The sequence below is a fragment of the Podarcis vaucheri genome, assembly GCF_965113315.1.
Source record: "Podarcis vaucheri genome assembly, chromosome: 3".
Taxonomy (NCBI): Eukaryota; Metazoa; Chordata; class Lepidosauria; order Squamata; family Lacertidae; genus Podarcis; species Podarcis vaucheri.
In genome coordinates, this window is record NC_138761.1 from 64,172,543 (window position 1) to 64,186,276 (window position 13,734).

A 13,734-nucleotide genomic window follows, 5' to 3' on the forward strand; every position below is an offset into this window, starting at 1 on the left:
GTTTTAAGCTGAAGGAAAACTATTTTAATTAAATCCTGGAGAAAGCTAATCAGTTTTCTGAAATTTGCCAACAAATTCATGCTTTGGATAATGTGCTAAAATCCTCATGCTGAAAATGGAGGTCTCAAAAGCTGTAAAGTGTTCCACCACAACATATCCTTAGGCAATGAAAGAACTGATTGGTCATTCATGTATAAACACAGGCTGATTTGGTAGCATTATATAATGGTACCAGCTAGCATGATACATACTTTTCACACAAATTTCTTTCTCAAAATGTAGATTTTAATAAAAGATTATAAAATTTCAATTGAAAAGCTAAGATTTTATTATTTACAACTGGACATCTGGAAGGGGTGAAATTAGGGTTCAGGTATTCTGAAATGGGAGGCTGCCATCAACTTGCAGATGAGTTTAAGGCCATCAGAAACACCTAGGCAGCATGAAGATATTTGTCTCGTGAAATGGATTGCATGCTGCCAGAGCTGAACCTAGAGCAAGATTGATTAGTCTACCAGTATAGGCTCTCATAGTTCATGAATGCCTCAACAAGGACAAGGCAATGCTACAGTCTGTACATCTAAGGATAGTGAAAGTATCCTCAGGCCTGGCCCATCCATGTATCAAATAATGAGCTGCATTGTATGAATCAGCCATCATGGATCAAATAGCACTAACAGACCTTTTATAAAACTTCAAGCACAGTGCTTTTTAGTAGAATCTGCAGTATCTGCCCACACATGCTACTGTGAGTCATCAAGCATTGAATAATGGGGCAGTAATACATTACTGTGTAAACTGGTCCCTAATTTCCACCCATATGGAAGTTAAAAGTCCTATTGCGCATGTGCTTGCTGTGGATTTCCCCACAGCCAAGGCGTGAAGCTGAGACACCCACATTATGAGTCAGCTCCCTATACAGAGGCAACAAGCTAGCCACCCAGAGCGACATCACCTAGAGCAAAACGCATAGGGTGGAACAAGGCTTCAGGTGTCCATATGTCTGACAGCAATACTGAGAAGCTCCTGTGTTTCTGCAATTTGTTGACGGACTTGGTCAAGGTGCTTCTTCAGTTGGCTCTGGTTGAATGCTGATGAAAACTCTGCATCTAAAAAATAGGGAAGAAACAACTCAACTTCTAGACCTGCACAACTCGTCATATGTGTACATCTTGCCCTGGTCCACAACTTTACAAAACATTGGAGAGAGGGTTTGTTCTCCTGTCTTGCATTCAGCTTGGATCTACAAAAATCTGACACTCATATCAAAGCCAAATTGACCAACTTTGAGAACAGGAGTTATCTATTACTCACACCTAATATATTCCTTGTTGTTTTAATACTTCCCAAGAGTAAGTTTACTTGTTCAACAATGTCTCCTGAGAATCTTGCCTCCTGCTTTCTTTGCTAGGGATATTTCATCACTTTTAGACACAGAGTGCAATGATAATCTAAGCCATTTATCAAACATTTATGCATGCAAGTTATTTTGCATTCCATGTTAACGGATACATTTTTTAAAAAAGTAAGTCAGGTTTGGTGCTGGAAGGTGCATATATAACTACTTTCCCACTCTGATATTTTTAAAATGCCAAAAAAGAAGACTGCTCCCCACTTTTTTATGAGAACCGTAAATAGCTGTTTCCAGGATTCATATATGAGATTATGAGAACAGATTCAGTTCCAGTAGGAAGCTTGTAATGAATACGGCAAATGAGCCTGTATAAAGTTCTGATTGCATTCTCAGTGAAATGAGAGTCAATTAACTTTCCACCAAACCTTTTTTAAAGGAGGACTTTGGTTTTCATTACCAGAAACAGGCACGACTCAGCTGTGCATTATAGCTGCGGTGCTTCTGGTAAGTACTGATGAGCTTAGCTGTTATGCCATAGCATAGGAATCCCATGGGATATTATGTGGTGAGTGATACAGCAGTCCATACCTTTCTGTAATATGCAGAGAGTGGATATGCCCAGATGCTGAAAGCGATTCTCTTGGTGAATAAGATACTTGATGAGGTATTGCTGCACCTTGCTCATATGAGGTTTCAACAAAGACACCACCTCTTCTGTGCAATTAATTTGGAGACAGGAATAATTATAAAACTGAATGCATGAGGCAACATTTTACACACTTAACCTGGGAGTAAGTCACTGAACAAAGTGGGATTTCTTCTGTGTAAACATACACTGTAAAATGTTGATACCCCATTACATTGCTGATGCACTACTTAGTTCTCTTGTTACTAAGTTGTTGGGTGAATGACAAATTATAAATTGGTATTCATAGTTTGATAATGCTTATGATAATTTTATGGTGGGAAATGTATGCTTGGGCAGATGTTTAGTGTGATCATTTTTATTGTGTTTTTTATATTTGTTTACTATGTAATTTGCCTTGAGACCTTAATAAATAAAGATTTTATAAAGCTAATTAATAATATTCAGAATTCATATATACCAGTCATGAATGCCAGTATGGCATGGAGAATAGAGCCTTAAACTTCAGGTTTGGTTCATAAAGTTGAAGTTTGTAAATCGGAATGATAAGATTTCTTGATGATTTTGGCTGCTATAATAATAATAATAATATACACTCACTGTGATTATTCTGAATCTGACACTTATAACAGCTGTTATTTTTAAATGTTATATTGTGCATTCAACAGAAACATCATGTTTATGTTATCATTGGAAGCAAATTAAGCATCACTTCATATGGTGCGCAGTGATGCACAAATATTTTAGCGGCTTTGTGCAGTCTTCAACAGGGAAATGTAATCCTGAGAAAAGGATGTACACACACAAAACAGAAGCTCCTGCCATGAACTCAACATGTATTCTTTGCACCCAAAGGAGTCTGCTGGTGTGGGACAACTGATAGATGCAGCTGCCACTTGGTCCAGAGGGGGGGGGGCATCTTAGGGAGTCCTATTGTAGCCCAGGGAACTCTCTGAAAACTCTCCTAGAATTAGCAGGATTGGAAAATAAATAAAAGTTTTGTCAAAGCTGACTGGTACAGTGCTCTCCCCTGCTATTCAACCTGTTTGGGCCCATGGGACTTCTGTTGTTGTCACCTGAGTGATATCAGGCATGCTGGAAATGCAAACATCAGATCTTTTACATTGATACGTACTGTGCTGTAGGAGGTGTTTGATCACAAGGGCAGCGTGGAACGGAAGCTCTGCTTGTTCCAATTGGCCAGCCAGTGTCGCTAGACTGCATACCACTGAGTCATCCACCGATTCCAGCATGCGCACTGTGGCTCCCTCTGGTGGTAGAAGAGCAGAGTAAAAGACTAAATCAGCACAGTTGAAATAAAAGACGACAAATGAACAGGCCTAGGGCCAAGGCTGAAAAGACACTAGCAGAGCTTGGGAGGCCAGTAAAATGGATTTCAGAAGACTAAGGTGGGGTGGGTCAAAATGTTCAGAAGCAGATATAGGTGGGAAGATTCCTTAGGGAGGGTTTCACCAATGGGAAATTAGATGTCCTGCTGCTCTGCTACCTCCCTTTCCATACATTCAGCTAGTAAACACCTAGAGGGCACCATGTTTGCCTCTGCTGGTCTAGAAGCACTAGAGAAATTACTAGCAATGTCAACACTACGTTACAGATACAACTCTTTAAGTTGGGATTAAAATCACTTGTCTGTGGTGTTTCACTCCTATTAGCAGCTCTGGTAGCTATGCAGCCAGTGGATAATGTAGAACTGACTGTGGGAATCTGTTGATTTTTACGACTGCCCTTTGGTTCCCTCTGTGTCCCAAAATTGTAAGGCTGCTGCAACCCTATGCACACTGACTTTTGCATAGGTAAAGGCTACAGCACTTCCTTCTGAGCAGACATGCATAACACTGTGCTGTAAAGTTGGCAGCAGCAACGGAAATCAATGAGTACAAAATGTGTGTGCTCTCAACCCATCCACTCAGCACTGAATGCCCCCTTACCATGTTTCATCAGGTCAACAAGACAAGACATTACACAGTGAAGAGATTCCTCTTCTAGAAAGTCTATACTCTGGACAGCTTGAAAAAGTCCTTCAATGCACGGACTTTCTATGACTCTCTGCAAATAACAAAAGTAGATAATGTTATTACATTCATTCTGAAAATTGTGGTGCCCCCCCCCCCCCGCAATTATAGATGCCAAGCTCTTAGTTTGCCTTGGGCCTTCAGGGCTGTGCCTATTCAGCTGTTAAGCCCAGAAATGTGTGCAACAAAGGCATCTGTGGGGATATTATCTATGCAAATGCATGTTCTATTAAATGCTCTAGTTATGCATCATGACGCCCTGAGACTGTCCCACCAGGAGAGTTCAAATTACATGGATGTGCTTGAAACTAATGAGTACAGAGTAAGTCTGCAATGATATGTGTTACAATAGCCTTCATTTCACAAGAAGCCATCAAGTGTGTGATAACAAGGCAATCTGGGAGATGGTATGAGGAGCCAAGAATATATGGAATATTTCCTGCAAACATTTATCCATACACAGTGGGTTTCCACTTTCTTGAGCAATTATCATCTAAGGCCCTTCTTTGTGTGCTTCCTCTATGAGAGGTCTGGAGGATGGCAACATGAGAATGGGCCTTTTCTGCAGTTGCTCCCTGTTTGTGGAATGCTCTCCCCAGGGAGGCTTGCCTGGTGCCTTCATTATATATCCTTAGGTGCCAGGCAAAAATGTTTCTCTATAACCAGGCCTTTGGTTGGTTGAGAATTCTATGGCCTTTTAAATGTGTTTGTGGGAAGGGGTGTTATTGGTTGGTTTTTGGTTTTGTTTTATTATGTATTTTGTGTTCTCATTTTGTATTTTTATGTTGTGAACTGCCCTATGGTCTTCAAATGGAGAACAGTATACAAATTTAATGAAGGAGGAGGAGGAGGAACAGGAACAACCTAGTTGAAAAAGCATGTATACCAACAAAGCCAAATTTCCAAAAAGCCTACAGTGAAGGCGTAAAAGTCACAACTTGCTTTTTATTTGTTGGTAAGATTTTTCTTGTGTACTTTTTGAAACACGTGGTCATTTACTCCCTTGAATGAAGCAAAGACAATGTATCATTTTAATTATAAGGTTGCCAGATGTCCCTGTTACCAGACAGTCCCCAGATTTACAAATCAGTCCCCATACAAAATTCATTGAAGTTGAAAAGTGTCCCCAGATTCATTGGGGGGAAAATCTGGTAACCTTCTTTTAATATCACTTAGTAAGAGAAACAGTGAAGTGAAGCCTTCAGAACAATGTGTAATCCTGAAAGGGAGACTTGGCACTCACCTCTATGCTTCTTGAAAGGCTGAGATTTTTAATAAAGCAGGCAGCGTGACCTACAATCACTGGGTCCATTTTCCAGGCGAGCAGCAGGTTCCCTACCGCCTGCAGCACTTCATCACACATCAGTGCATCCTGCAGAGGGAAAGGTAGCCAGTGAGTAGCTGAAATGAAGGCAGCAGAAGAGACATGGTTCTACCATACCACTGTGAATGGGACTAGAGATGGGTGATTGAGATATAGATATATAGATATAGATCACTTGATTGTTAATAAAAAGCTCAAAGCAGGTAAAAAAAGAATAAAAACAATAAAATTATCAGTAAAAAAAACCCCAATTAAAACTAGTATTTAAAACATTAAAAAAATTAAAAATCAGCAATAAACTAAAACCAGAAAACACATGCCAATATTCTGCATGTCCAGACAGGCCTTTTGAAACAAACATGTTTTTTTTTTTTAAAAAAAGCAGGCACCAAAAAGAGTAGAGTGAATGAATTACTAAGGAATCAAAGAGATAAGCTTTAAGTTTTTAAAACTTTACATTTAGGATGAACTGCAACAAGTGTATTGCAATTTGGGAGCTACAATTATGAAGAACTATGAAAAGCTCCACAAATTGTCTCTTCGTGTTTCAGTCCCAACTAACGGCAGCAATGCGGAGAAATCGAGCCTCCACTACCTCCAAACCACATCAGATGATACTGAAATGTGTGTGTGCATCCAATGGCACATGCAGGATTTGACTTTCCTGTTCCACCACAAAACTCCCATGTTACAAGCTCCATTCGTTTTATTGATGCCTGTGTCCCACCATATTGAGACTCGTATGTCACTCCCACATCCGAATGCATTTTTGCAGGCAAGTTTATATTATGAAGATGTGGGGCTTTTCCGTTTGTTAAGGAATGAAGGTGCTATGAAGTCAACCAAACCCAAAGTCACCAAAGAACAAATGATTTCTTCTTCCCTAGGAACACAGTGTAGTGTTGGTAACCACTGAAACATTAGTTCATCTTGGTTGGAAATGTTAGCTTTGTCCCACAGTTTGTTTTCCTGCTGGGGTTCCCATGGAGAGCTCCTTTTCTACTTCACTTGGAATTCAGGTCAGAGCAGAATGGGAATCCTTGAAAAGGTCTTTTAAAAAACAACCCTAGGCTGGAGGGCATTGAAACAAGTAGTCTGAGCAAACCAAGATGAAAAGATGACCCAACAGAAGACAATATAAACATCTCTACTGAGGATTAATTGTTCAGGTTTCCTCTGTCACAGAACATTTTCTCCAATGCCAAAGCAGCTATACCATCCATCACAACCACAAATGGATATTTGCTACAGAATGTGAATCTCGAGAAGACAGATTAGATCCCAATATGATTATAATCAGAATTTGTTCCCAGCGCTCCCTTTCCAACCTTATTTCTGGATATGCACATCATCCCACACTTTCAAATGCATGCTGAAGCCTTTTCAGAATGAATTTTGAATTATTGTCTACTGATCACCTGGCCGTGTCAAACTGTCATTTTAAATGTGTTACCTTTGATGAAACTTTTGTCCACTGTCATCTTTCAAGGTTGAGCTGCCTCGGAACATTACGGCCATGCACATTTGACTAAAGCTTACAAGGCAAAGGGTAGTATAAAACAGAAATGTGTACCTGGTTGTCTGGGTGCTGGGATAAAATCCGGAGAAGAATGATGGAATTGTGCTGAGTGTCTTTCTTGTTAGATGCCAGGAGAGGGAGCAGGTGGGACGGGATCTGCAAAGCAACGATGCTGGTCTGACCACTCTCTGTTTGGAAAATGAGAAGGTTGCTCAAGGTCATGTGTGTAGATCAATAGAAGCTGCTTTGGAGAAAAGGATTTGTGAGAAAAAGGGGCCTCCTCTAGACTGACTCAATCAAGTCAGCTGGACTTCACAGATCAGACAATGTTATGTTATGATAGTATAGAAGTTAAACTTCTCATTTTAATGAAAAGTCAAAAGAAGATGAAGACCAAACTGCACAAGAGGGTTGGATCGGTGTTCTGGCCAATGGCATAAAAGAACGGGGGAAAGATAGACCAATAGGATGTTTGAGCAATGCAAAATGTTTGTAGAAAGGCACTGCTGGAATTCTCTTCAGAATCAGGGGACTGAAATTGATAGAAAGGGTACAGTGGGTACAGAGAGTTGTGTTTCTGTAACTTTGGTTGGGATTGTGGTTGTTCAAAATCAGCTGCTAGGCGGAAGTGGCTGACTGCAGCCTCTGGATTAGATAACCACTGGATTAGATCACACACACACAATGGCACATGGATTAGATCACACACACAGTGCGTTTTTCGGGGGGGGGGATGTATAGGGGCACTCTCATTTTCCTATTCATAAGAATACTATTGAAATACTGCCCCTCAATGAGGCCAAACTTAGATTCACAAAATGTTTAGGGGTATGCATACCCCTGCAACCCCCCAGAAAAAGCTGTGTGTGTGTGTGTGTGTGTATCCATACTCTTGTCTACTTTTTCCTTACAGAATTGACAGTTTAAGAATGGTAAAAGGAAGTGTATGGATTTGTAGTTATAATCCATATTATTATCCATATTATCCATAATGATCTTGCTTGTCAGTTTAAAACACAGAGAGAGATCTTTCATTACAAGCACATGAGCAAAAATGTCAGTGACCAGGGATATTTTTCACCAACTCCTTCTTCAGTCTCTTTTCTCCTTTTATAGATGGTGTAAAACTTCCACATGATCTCTCCCCCGCCCCGAACATCTGTGGCAGAAATGTGCCTTGAGCATTGTAAGGTATTGGTCAATCAAGTTTTACTAATCTTTACATCAGTCTGAATGCTGGATTGGTTTGCAGTCACCTCCTCTAAAAAACTGAATCCGTGTTGGTTGGTATACTTTAGAACAACAGTACTGTCATTCTCACAGCCTCTGGTAACTGAAGGGTTTATTAACTTTCAAAAAAAAAAAAGTCACACCATCCACGTGCCTGAAACCAAAACATGGTATTCGTCTTACTTAAAAGAACAAAGAGTGACTTGAGGACATTCCTTCCAGAGGCTAGACTGTACAAAACACAGGAAGGAGGGGGTTCTATTTTTGTATGTTTTAAGTGACTGCAATTTTTCGTTTATTAGCATGCTAGGACTGTAGTACTTACCACTTGCGGCTAAATTCCTGAGACAGACACAAGCCTGGTTGGAAACCTAGTTGCAGAAAACAAAGAAATCAGAACCCAACAGAGAAACAACTTTTGGCTGTGAAACGGCTGCAAAACTGACTGGTCTACAAATAGCTTCGTGCAATACTTGCTAAACCTCCAAAATGTTCTGACAGGATTATGTGTCAATGATGGGTAAAGTTGAAATGTAAGCATGTCCTCTGTGGCAACATGAGGCAAAACTAAGCCTTTAAAGCCAACTGTGAGAGTGCCCCATAGATATCTGAGAGATACTCAAAAAAGCACTACTTATGGGTGCCTAATAGTACAAGGATGTGTAGCCTTTCAGAAGAACAAATTGCTCTTGATTTAAGGTGCATACACACCATACATGTAAAACATACTTAAAACACATGACAACTCCCCCCAAAAAAGAAAAGAATAATGGAACTGTAGTTTAACAGTGCTACAAATTGAAGCTCTGTGAGGGGTAAACTACAGTGCTCCGGATACTCTGAGGGAAGTCACGTGCTTTAAATGCATGGTGTGTATGCAGCCTTAGTGAACAATCCAGTTAATTTTGCATTTGTTTGGGAAGATCTGTAATTGTGATATTTTACTCCCCACACTACCTCACAATCTTCCCCAGGCAGAGATTAGGAAAAAGCCCATCCCTATATTCCCAGGCCATCACTGTGAGAATTAAAATATTGAACCAAGAGATCTCACCATTATTTAAACATGGAATCCCCTCTGACTGTAGGAGATTCTGAGTTTGATCTCTTAGAAATTCATGGAAGATGCCACATCTAGCTAACTCCAGCCTTTGTGTATTCTTGCGCCCCCATGCTGAAGAAAGCATCTTTTCAGTCATTTCCCTGAACACAAGATATTTAGCCTGCAGTCCTAAGCATACAGTACCTTACTTGGAAATACATCCCACTGGTATCAATATAATATTTCTGAATAAACCAGGGAGGCTGTTAGTAAAACAAACCTGCATAATCCACAGCTTTACCTTGTCTACAGATGAATACAGAAGGAAAAGGAGCATCCGCAGAAGAAACCTATCACTGGTTTGGAGCATGGCTTTATGGTGCTGCGAGTTTGTGGCCATGTTGCTCAGAGCTGCACAGCTATAATACTGTAAGAAGGAGAAGTGTTGTGATTTAGAGAAAGGAAAGCTTGTGGCCAAGGGTTCTTAAACTGTGGTCAAGACCTCACAGCAAATGAAAGGGACCATGACTGATGATGGCGTTCCTAGGGTGATCAGATTGAGAAGAGTATTTGCATACAGCATCTCCCTGCATTTTCTGGATTGGCACTGTAGTACACCTCCAGGAGTTTTGGGAATGTCCCAGGAAAAAAAGAATATTTGTCCAACGAGACACAACTGTGATCGCTACAGTCCACACAGAATGTGCTGGTCCTGCACTAGACCCTGCCAACTGTGTCAACCAGCATGTATTGAATTCCCTTGGATTCCCTTCCAACTTTACAATTCTATGGGTCTATGAAATACTCTATTTGCCTATATGATTAGAAAATTATCATTGTGTAGAGAGTCTGGATGTCTAAGAGTCAACAAAGGGGGAGAATACTGCAACGGTGAGATGACCAGATCCCTTTTCTTAACAAATCATTCACACACTATTTTGTCCCCTTCTGCTAGGCAAATGGCATTCCTTGCATTCGTAAAATGCTCTTCATGAGGCTGTTTACAATTCTCAGGAGTAATAGTAATAGAATAAAAATCTACACTCCAGTCATGTATTTACATGTTTGCATTTCTCTTGCACTAGCCTATTTGAAGATGAGAAAGAAGTATTTGTTCAGTTCTTGAATCTCAAACAGGTTAGAGCCTATTAATAGCTATTTCCAAACAAAAGTTGAGAACAGAACTGAGGAACTGGAATACCCCCTGGCTATTTTCTTTAACCCTACAACAAATCTGAACTATGAAACGAGCACCTTTCTTCAAGCTGCAATGACCTGTTTCTTCATTTCACTAAAGAGGTTAGCAGTTCATTTCCAAGGTGCACAACCCTATGTAGTACCCCCCTTCAAGTAAAAGTATGTGCAACACCATTGAATTACTAATTTCTGGAAGTTAAAATGTTAAAAGACTACTGTCTCGTCTATCTTTTCCTGTGTCTGTAGGTTCAGTTGAGCAGCTGACTATTTCCACAGCTTTGAATGCTCAAAAACTGTTTTAAAGTCAAGTTTACCTGTACTTCCGAGTCGGCAGACTGTAACAAAAGGGTGAGGACTGGAAGAGCACCTTGTCGAAACAAAATTTGCTGAATCCATTCTGCAAGGGAAGAGTGGTATTGCTAATGAGCTATTTTGACCAAATGAACATGCTCTTTATCATCACTGCATAGTTAAGAGCTAAAAATAGCATCTTCTGGGAATAAGCCCAATTGGAATCAATTGGCTTTCCCACTGAGTAGACATGATTTAGCATTGTACTTGAAGTAAAACATTTCATTTTAAAGAAAACAATAGCTTTGACGATAAGTTTCCCTTGCCACAAATTTCTGTGTCAATGTGCTTGGCCCATTGAAATAAATCCTCTGCAGCCTAATACCTGATTGTGTGAGGTTGAAAATTGCTCCAACTGCATTTTGTTGGACTCTTGGATCGTAGGATTTAGAAAGGGCCAGTAAGGGTACCACTCCTCCTGCTGCTGCGATGGCTTCATGGCTGACATCTGGCAAAACAACAGGGCAAAATAGAAATCAACAAGGTTTCTTTGGAGGAAGAAGTATCCATGTTCCTCCAGGCACACTTCGAAGAACAGAGAGTGGACAGCATAAAACAGTTGCAGCATATGAGTTGGGGGTCCTGGGTGCCTAGTGGCAGAATGAATAATGTTAAAAGTTTACCATCAGGTTTTTGTGAAGCTTATTGCTATGGGTCACCTGACTTTAGAAAGTACACTTCATTATTTATTAAGATTTGAACCCAGGACTCCAAGGCCAACTTTATATTTATTGCACAGTATGGGGCCAGTGACTAGGCAGTTCTTAGGCAATCCTGGAGGACTGCATTGGCTCCACTTGTGCGTCTGTGAAGCACCAAGCGTGTCACCACCCGGAGCCATCTAGGTAAACTACAGTCAAACTGGTGTCAGAAGTGTGCCTCCACAAGCTCTGCCCCACTACACTGGCCACGACTAGTTATAGCATACCAGTGTGAATAATCCACTCTGCTCGCAGAATTCAGCTCTTCTTGATTCAGAATTTATATAACGATAAGGCACATCATTACCTCCCAATCACAAGGTGTGGATGTGACATTGTCCCCGGACCTGATTATTGCGCTATGCTTTGGGCACGCTCCTCACCTGTGACAGCTAGTGTCATTATGCAGGCACAGGAATTACACTGGACCGTGGCATCTTCAGACTCAAGCAGTTCCAGAATTGGCTCAATTAGATCCATTTGGACGACATGATCCTTGGTTACTGTTTGTCAGTAAAAGCAGGAGTAAATGTTATTTTTAAAGTGCCTTTAATTCAGCTATATACTGGAGAGAGAAAAGGATTGCCATCAGCACACAGTATCAGTACATCTTACACCGGAATAAATGATTTCTCATCCTTTTGGTACGAGAAGTAAGCAAAACCTATCCTCTGAATGAATGCTTCCCCCCCCAAAAAAAAAAAACCCCACACATTTTATCAGGGCAAACATCCATCCTACTGATTATCACTTTTTAGTATAGGAATTTATATCTTGCCCTTCAAATAAAATACCAGGGCAACTAGACAGTGGTAGTTCCTAAGATCACAGCAGATGCTGATGGAGACTTAAGGATATGGTATCTTGGGCATTTACTCACCATTTCCTTCCAGTAAGAAATTCACAAGGGACGACGATGAAATCTGCTGAACCTCCAAGTCATTAGACTTCAACAAAGCATAGTATATTTCCAGATGCTCTCGAGGCAGCTGGATGTTCACTGCAAGAATGAGATGAAATGCTGATTGTAAAAAGCTCTTCTGGAACACTTTCCCCTTACATCTTCAAACAGTTGATGCTTTTAGAGCAACACCTAGATGGCCTGCTTTGCTTTTCAAAATACCTTGTAGCCCTCCTTCCAGCTGTCTGTGCAAATTCACATGAAAACTAAACCTGTATTACTTATTTTTACTAGCCCCTCTTCTGCCAACCTCTCATATGAGTAAAAAGCCAGCTAGCACTCGCCCACCTCTATAAAATAATAAAATGGGAGACTAGTAACAAAAGTTACTGCCACATTATCTGAGCTCCAAGTAAATATCCACAGAACTTGCATTAGAAGGGGCTAGACCCAATTCACACATTCTAGGGAACCAATAAGACTGCCTTGGGCACAACTCAGCTATGTTTGGGATAAATTGTTTTGCTTCTCCAGGTTTCTACAAATTTTCAAAAAAGAGAGTATGGAATGGATCTTACAGTTTTGATGATTTATGTTCAAGTAATACAGAGCAGCAGACTTTTGCAAGCCAGGGTTCTCTGAAAACGCCAAGGTCCTCAGAGCCTCCAGGGAGACTTTGCCAAGTGGTGACATTTCAAAACCTTAAGAAAGATGTGATAATAACAGAGTCTGAATTGTGTCAGAAGAAGTTAAATACCTGAAGAGTCCAAATGCACAGAATTTAAAGCAACAGATAAAACACAAGAGAGACAAACTTTCATGTAGGAATATTCTCTCATTTAAAATTAGCATACTAGATAGAGCTAAACAAATGACCGCAAAAACTATTAATCCCCCCATTCGTTTTTGCAGTCCAAACCTCATGTGAGGAAAAAAGTTGTTATATATGCCAGTTTGTGAGAGTAGTTGGGACATTCCAAACTTGGATTTCTGTTACTGTATTTAGCAAACCAGCTTAGCCATGCTATTTCCTTGATTATCAAGGATGAAAACAAAAGATGGGAGCACTTAAGAGTTGGAAGAAGTGGACAGCATTCCATTTGACGTCTTTCTGTTTTCAAATAATAAATTCAAATCCAATCCTCTAATACCTAATAGGTTTTTACAGAGAGTATTTCAGTGTTGGCTTAGGAAAGTGCTCGTGCTTGTAGCAAAAGTGTTTTTTAGTCTTTGAAGATGCCACAATGTTTTTTGTTGCTTTTATGCAACAGGCTAACAGGTCTACCCCTTGCTATGATGCCTTTTGTAGAACTGGGAATTCAAATGCTGAATGAGAGTAATTTAATCAATCAGCCTGGAACTGGGATCCACTGCTTTGTCTGAATATTTGGTGCTGGTGAAATACTGGTTCCCCCATTCTCCCTCCATTGCTCTTA

General features: G+C 40.3%; 1 protein-coding gene across 6 annotated transcripts in view; it reads right to left on the bottom strand.

Annotated features, from left to right (window-relative positions):
* Window position 1: 1 nt before the first annotated feature.
* Window positions 2-13,734, bottom strand: part of LOC309528481 (uncharacterized protein) — an 18,206-nt gene continuing 4,473 nt past the window's right edge. For 5 of the 6 annotated variants that reach the window (XM_082215958.1, XM_082215957.1, XM_082215959.1 and 2 more), the window contains 13 exons: window positions 12,877-12,999; window positions 12,278-12,397; window positions 11,781-11,900; window positions 11,022-11,144; window positions 10,660-10,742; window positions 9,450-9,575; window positions 8,432-8,477; window positions 6,931-7,064; window positions 5,277-5,405; window positions 3,950-4,067; window positions 3,136-3,270; window positions 1,943-2,068; window positions 2-1,109 (listed from right to left, as the gene is read on the bottom strand). In XM_082215958.1, coding sequence (XP_082072084.1) covers window positions 988-1,109; window positions 1,943-2,068; window positions 3,136-3,270; window positions 3,950-4,067; window positions 5,277-5,405; window positions 6,931-7,064; window positions 8,432-8,477; window positions 9,450-9,575; window positions 10,660-10,742; window positions 11,022-11,144; window positions 11,781-11,900; window positions 12,278-12,397; window positions 12,877-12,999 — 1,505 coding nt within the window. In that variant the 3' untranslated portion in view covers window positions 2-987. The remainder of the gene's footprint in view (window positions 1,110-1,942; window positions 2,069-3,135; window positions 3,271-3,949; window positions 4,068-5,276; window positions 5,406-6,930; window positions 7,065-8,431; window positions 8,478-9,449; window positions 9,576-10,659; window positions 10,743-11,021; window positions 11,145-11,780; window positions 11,901-12,277; window positions 12,398-12,876; window positions 13,000-13,734) is intronic. The other variant, XR_014217762.1, reaches the window with a different exon arrangement.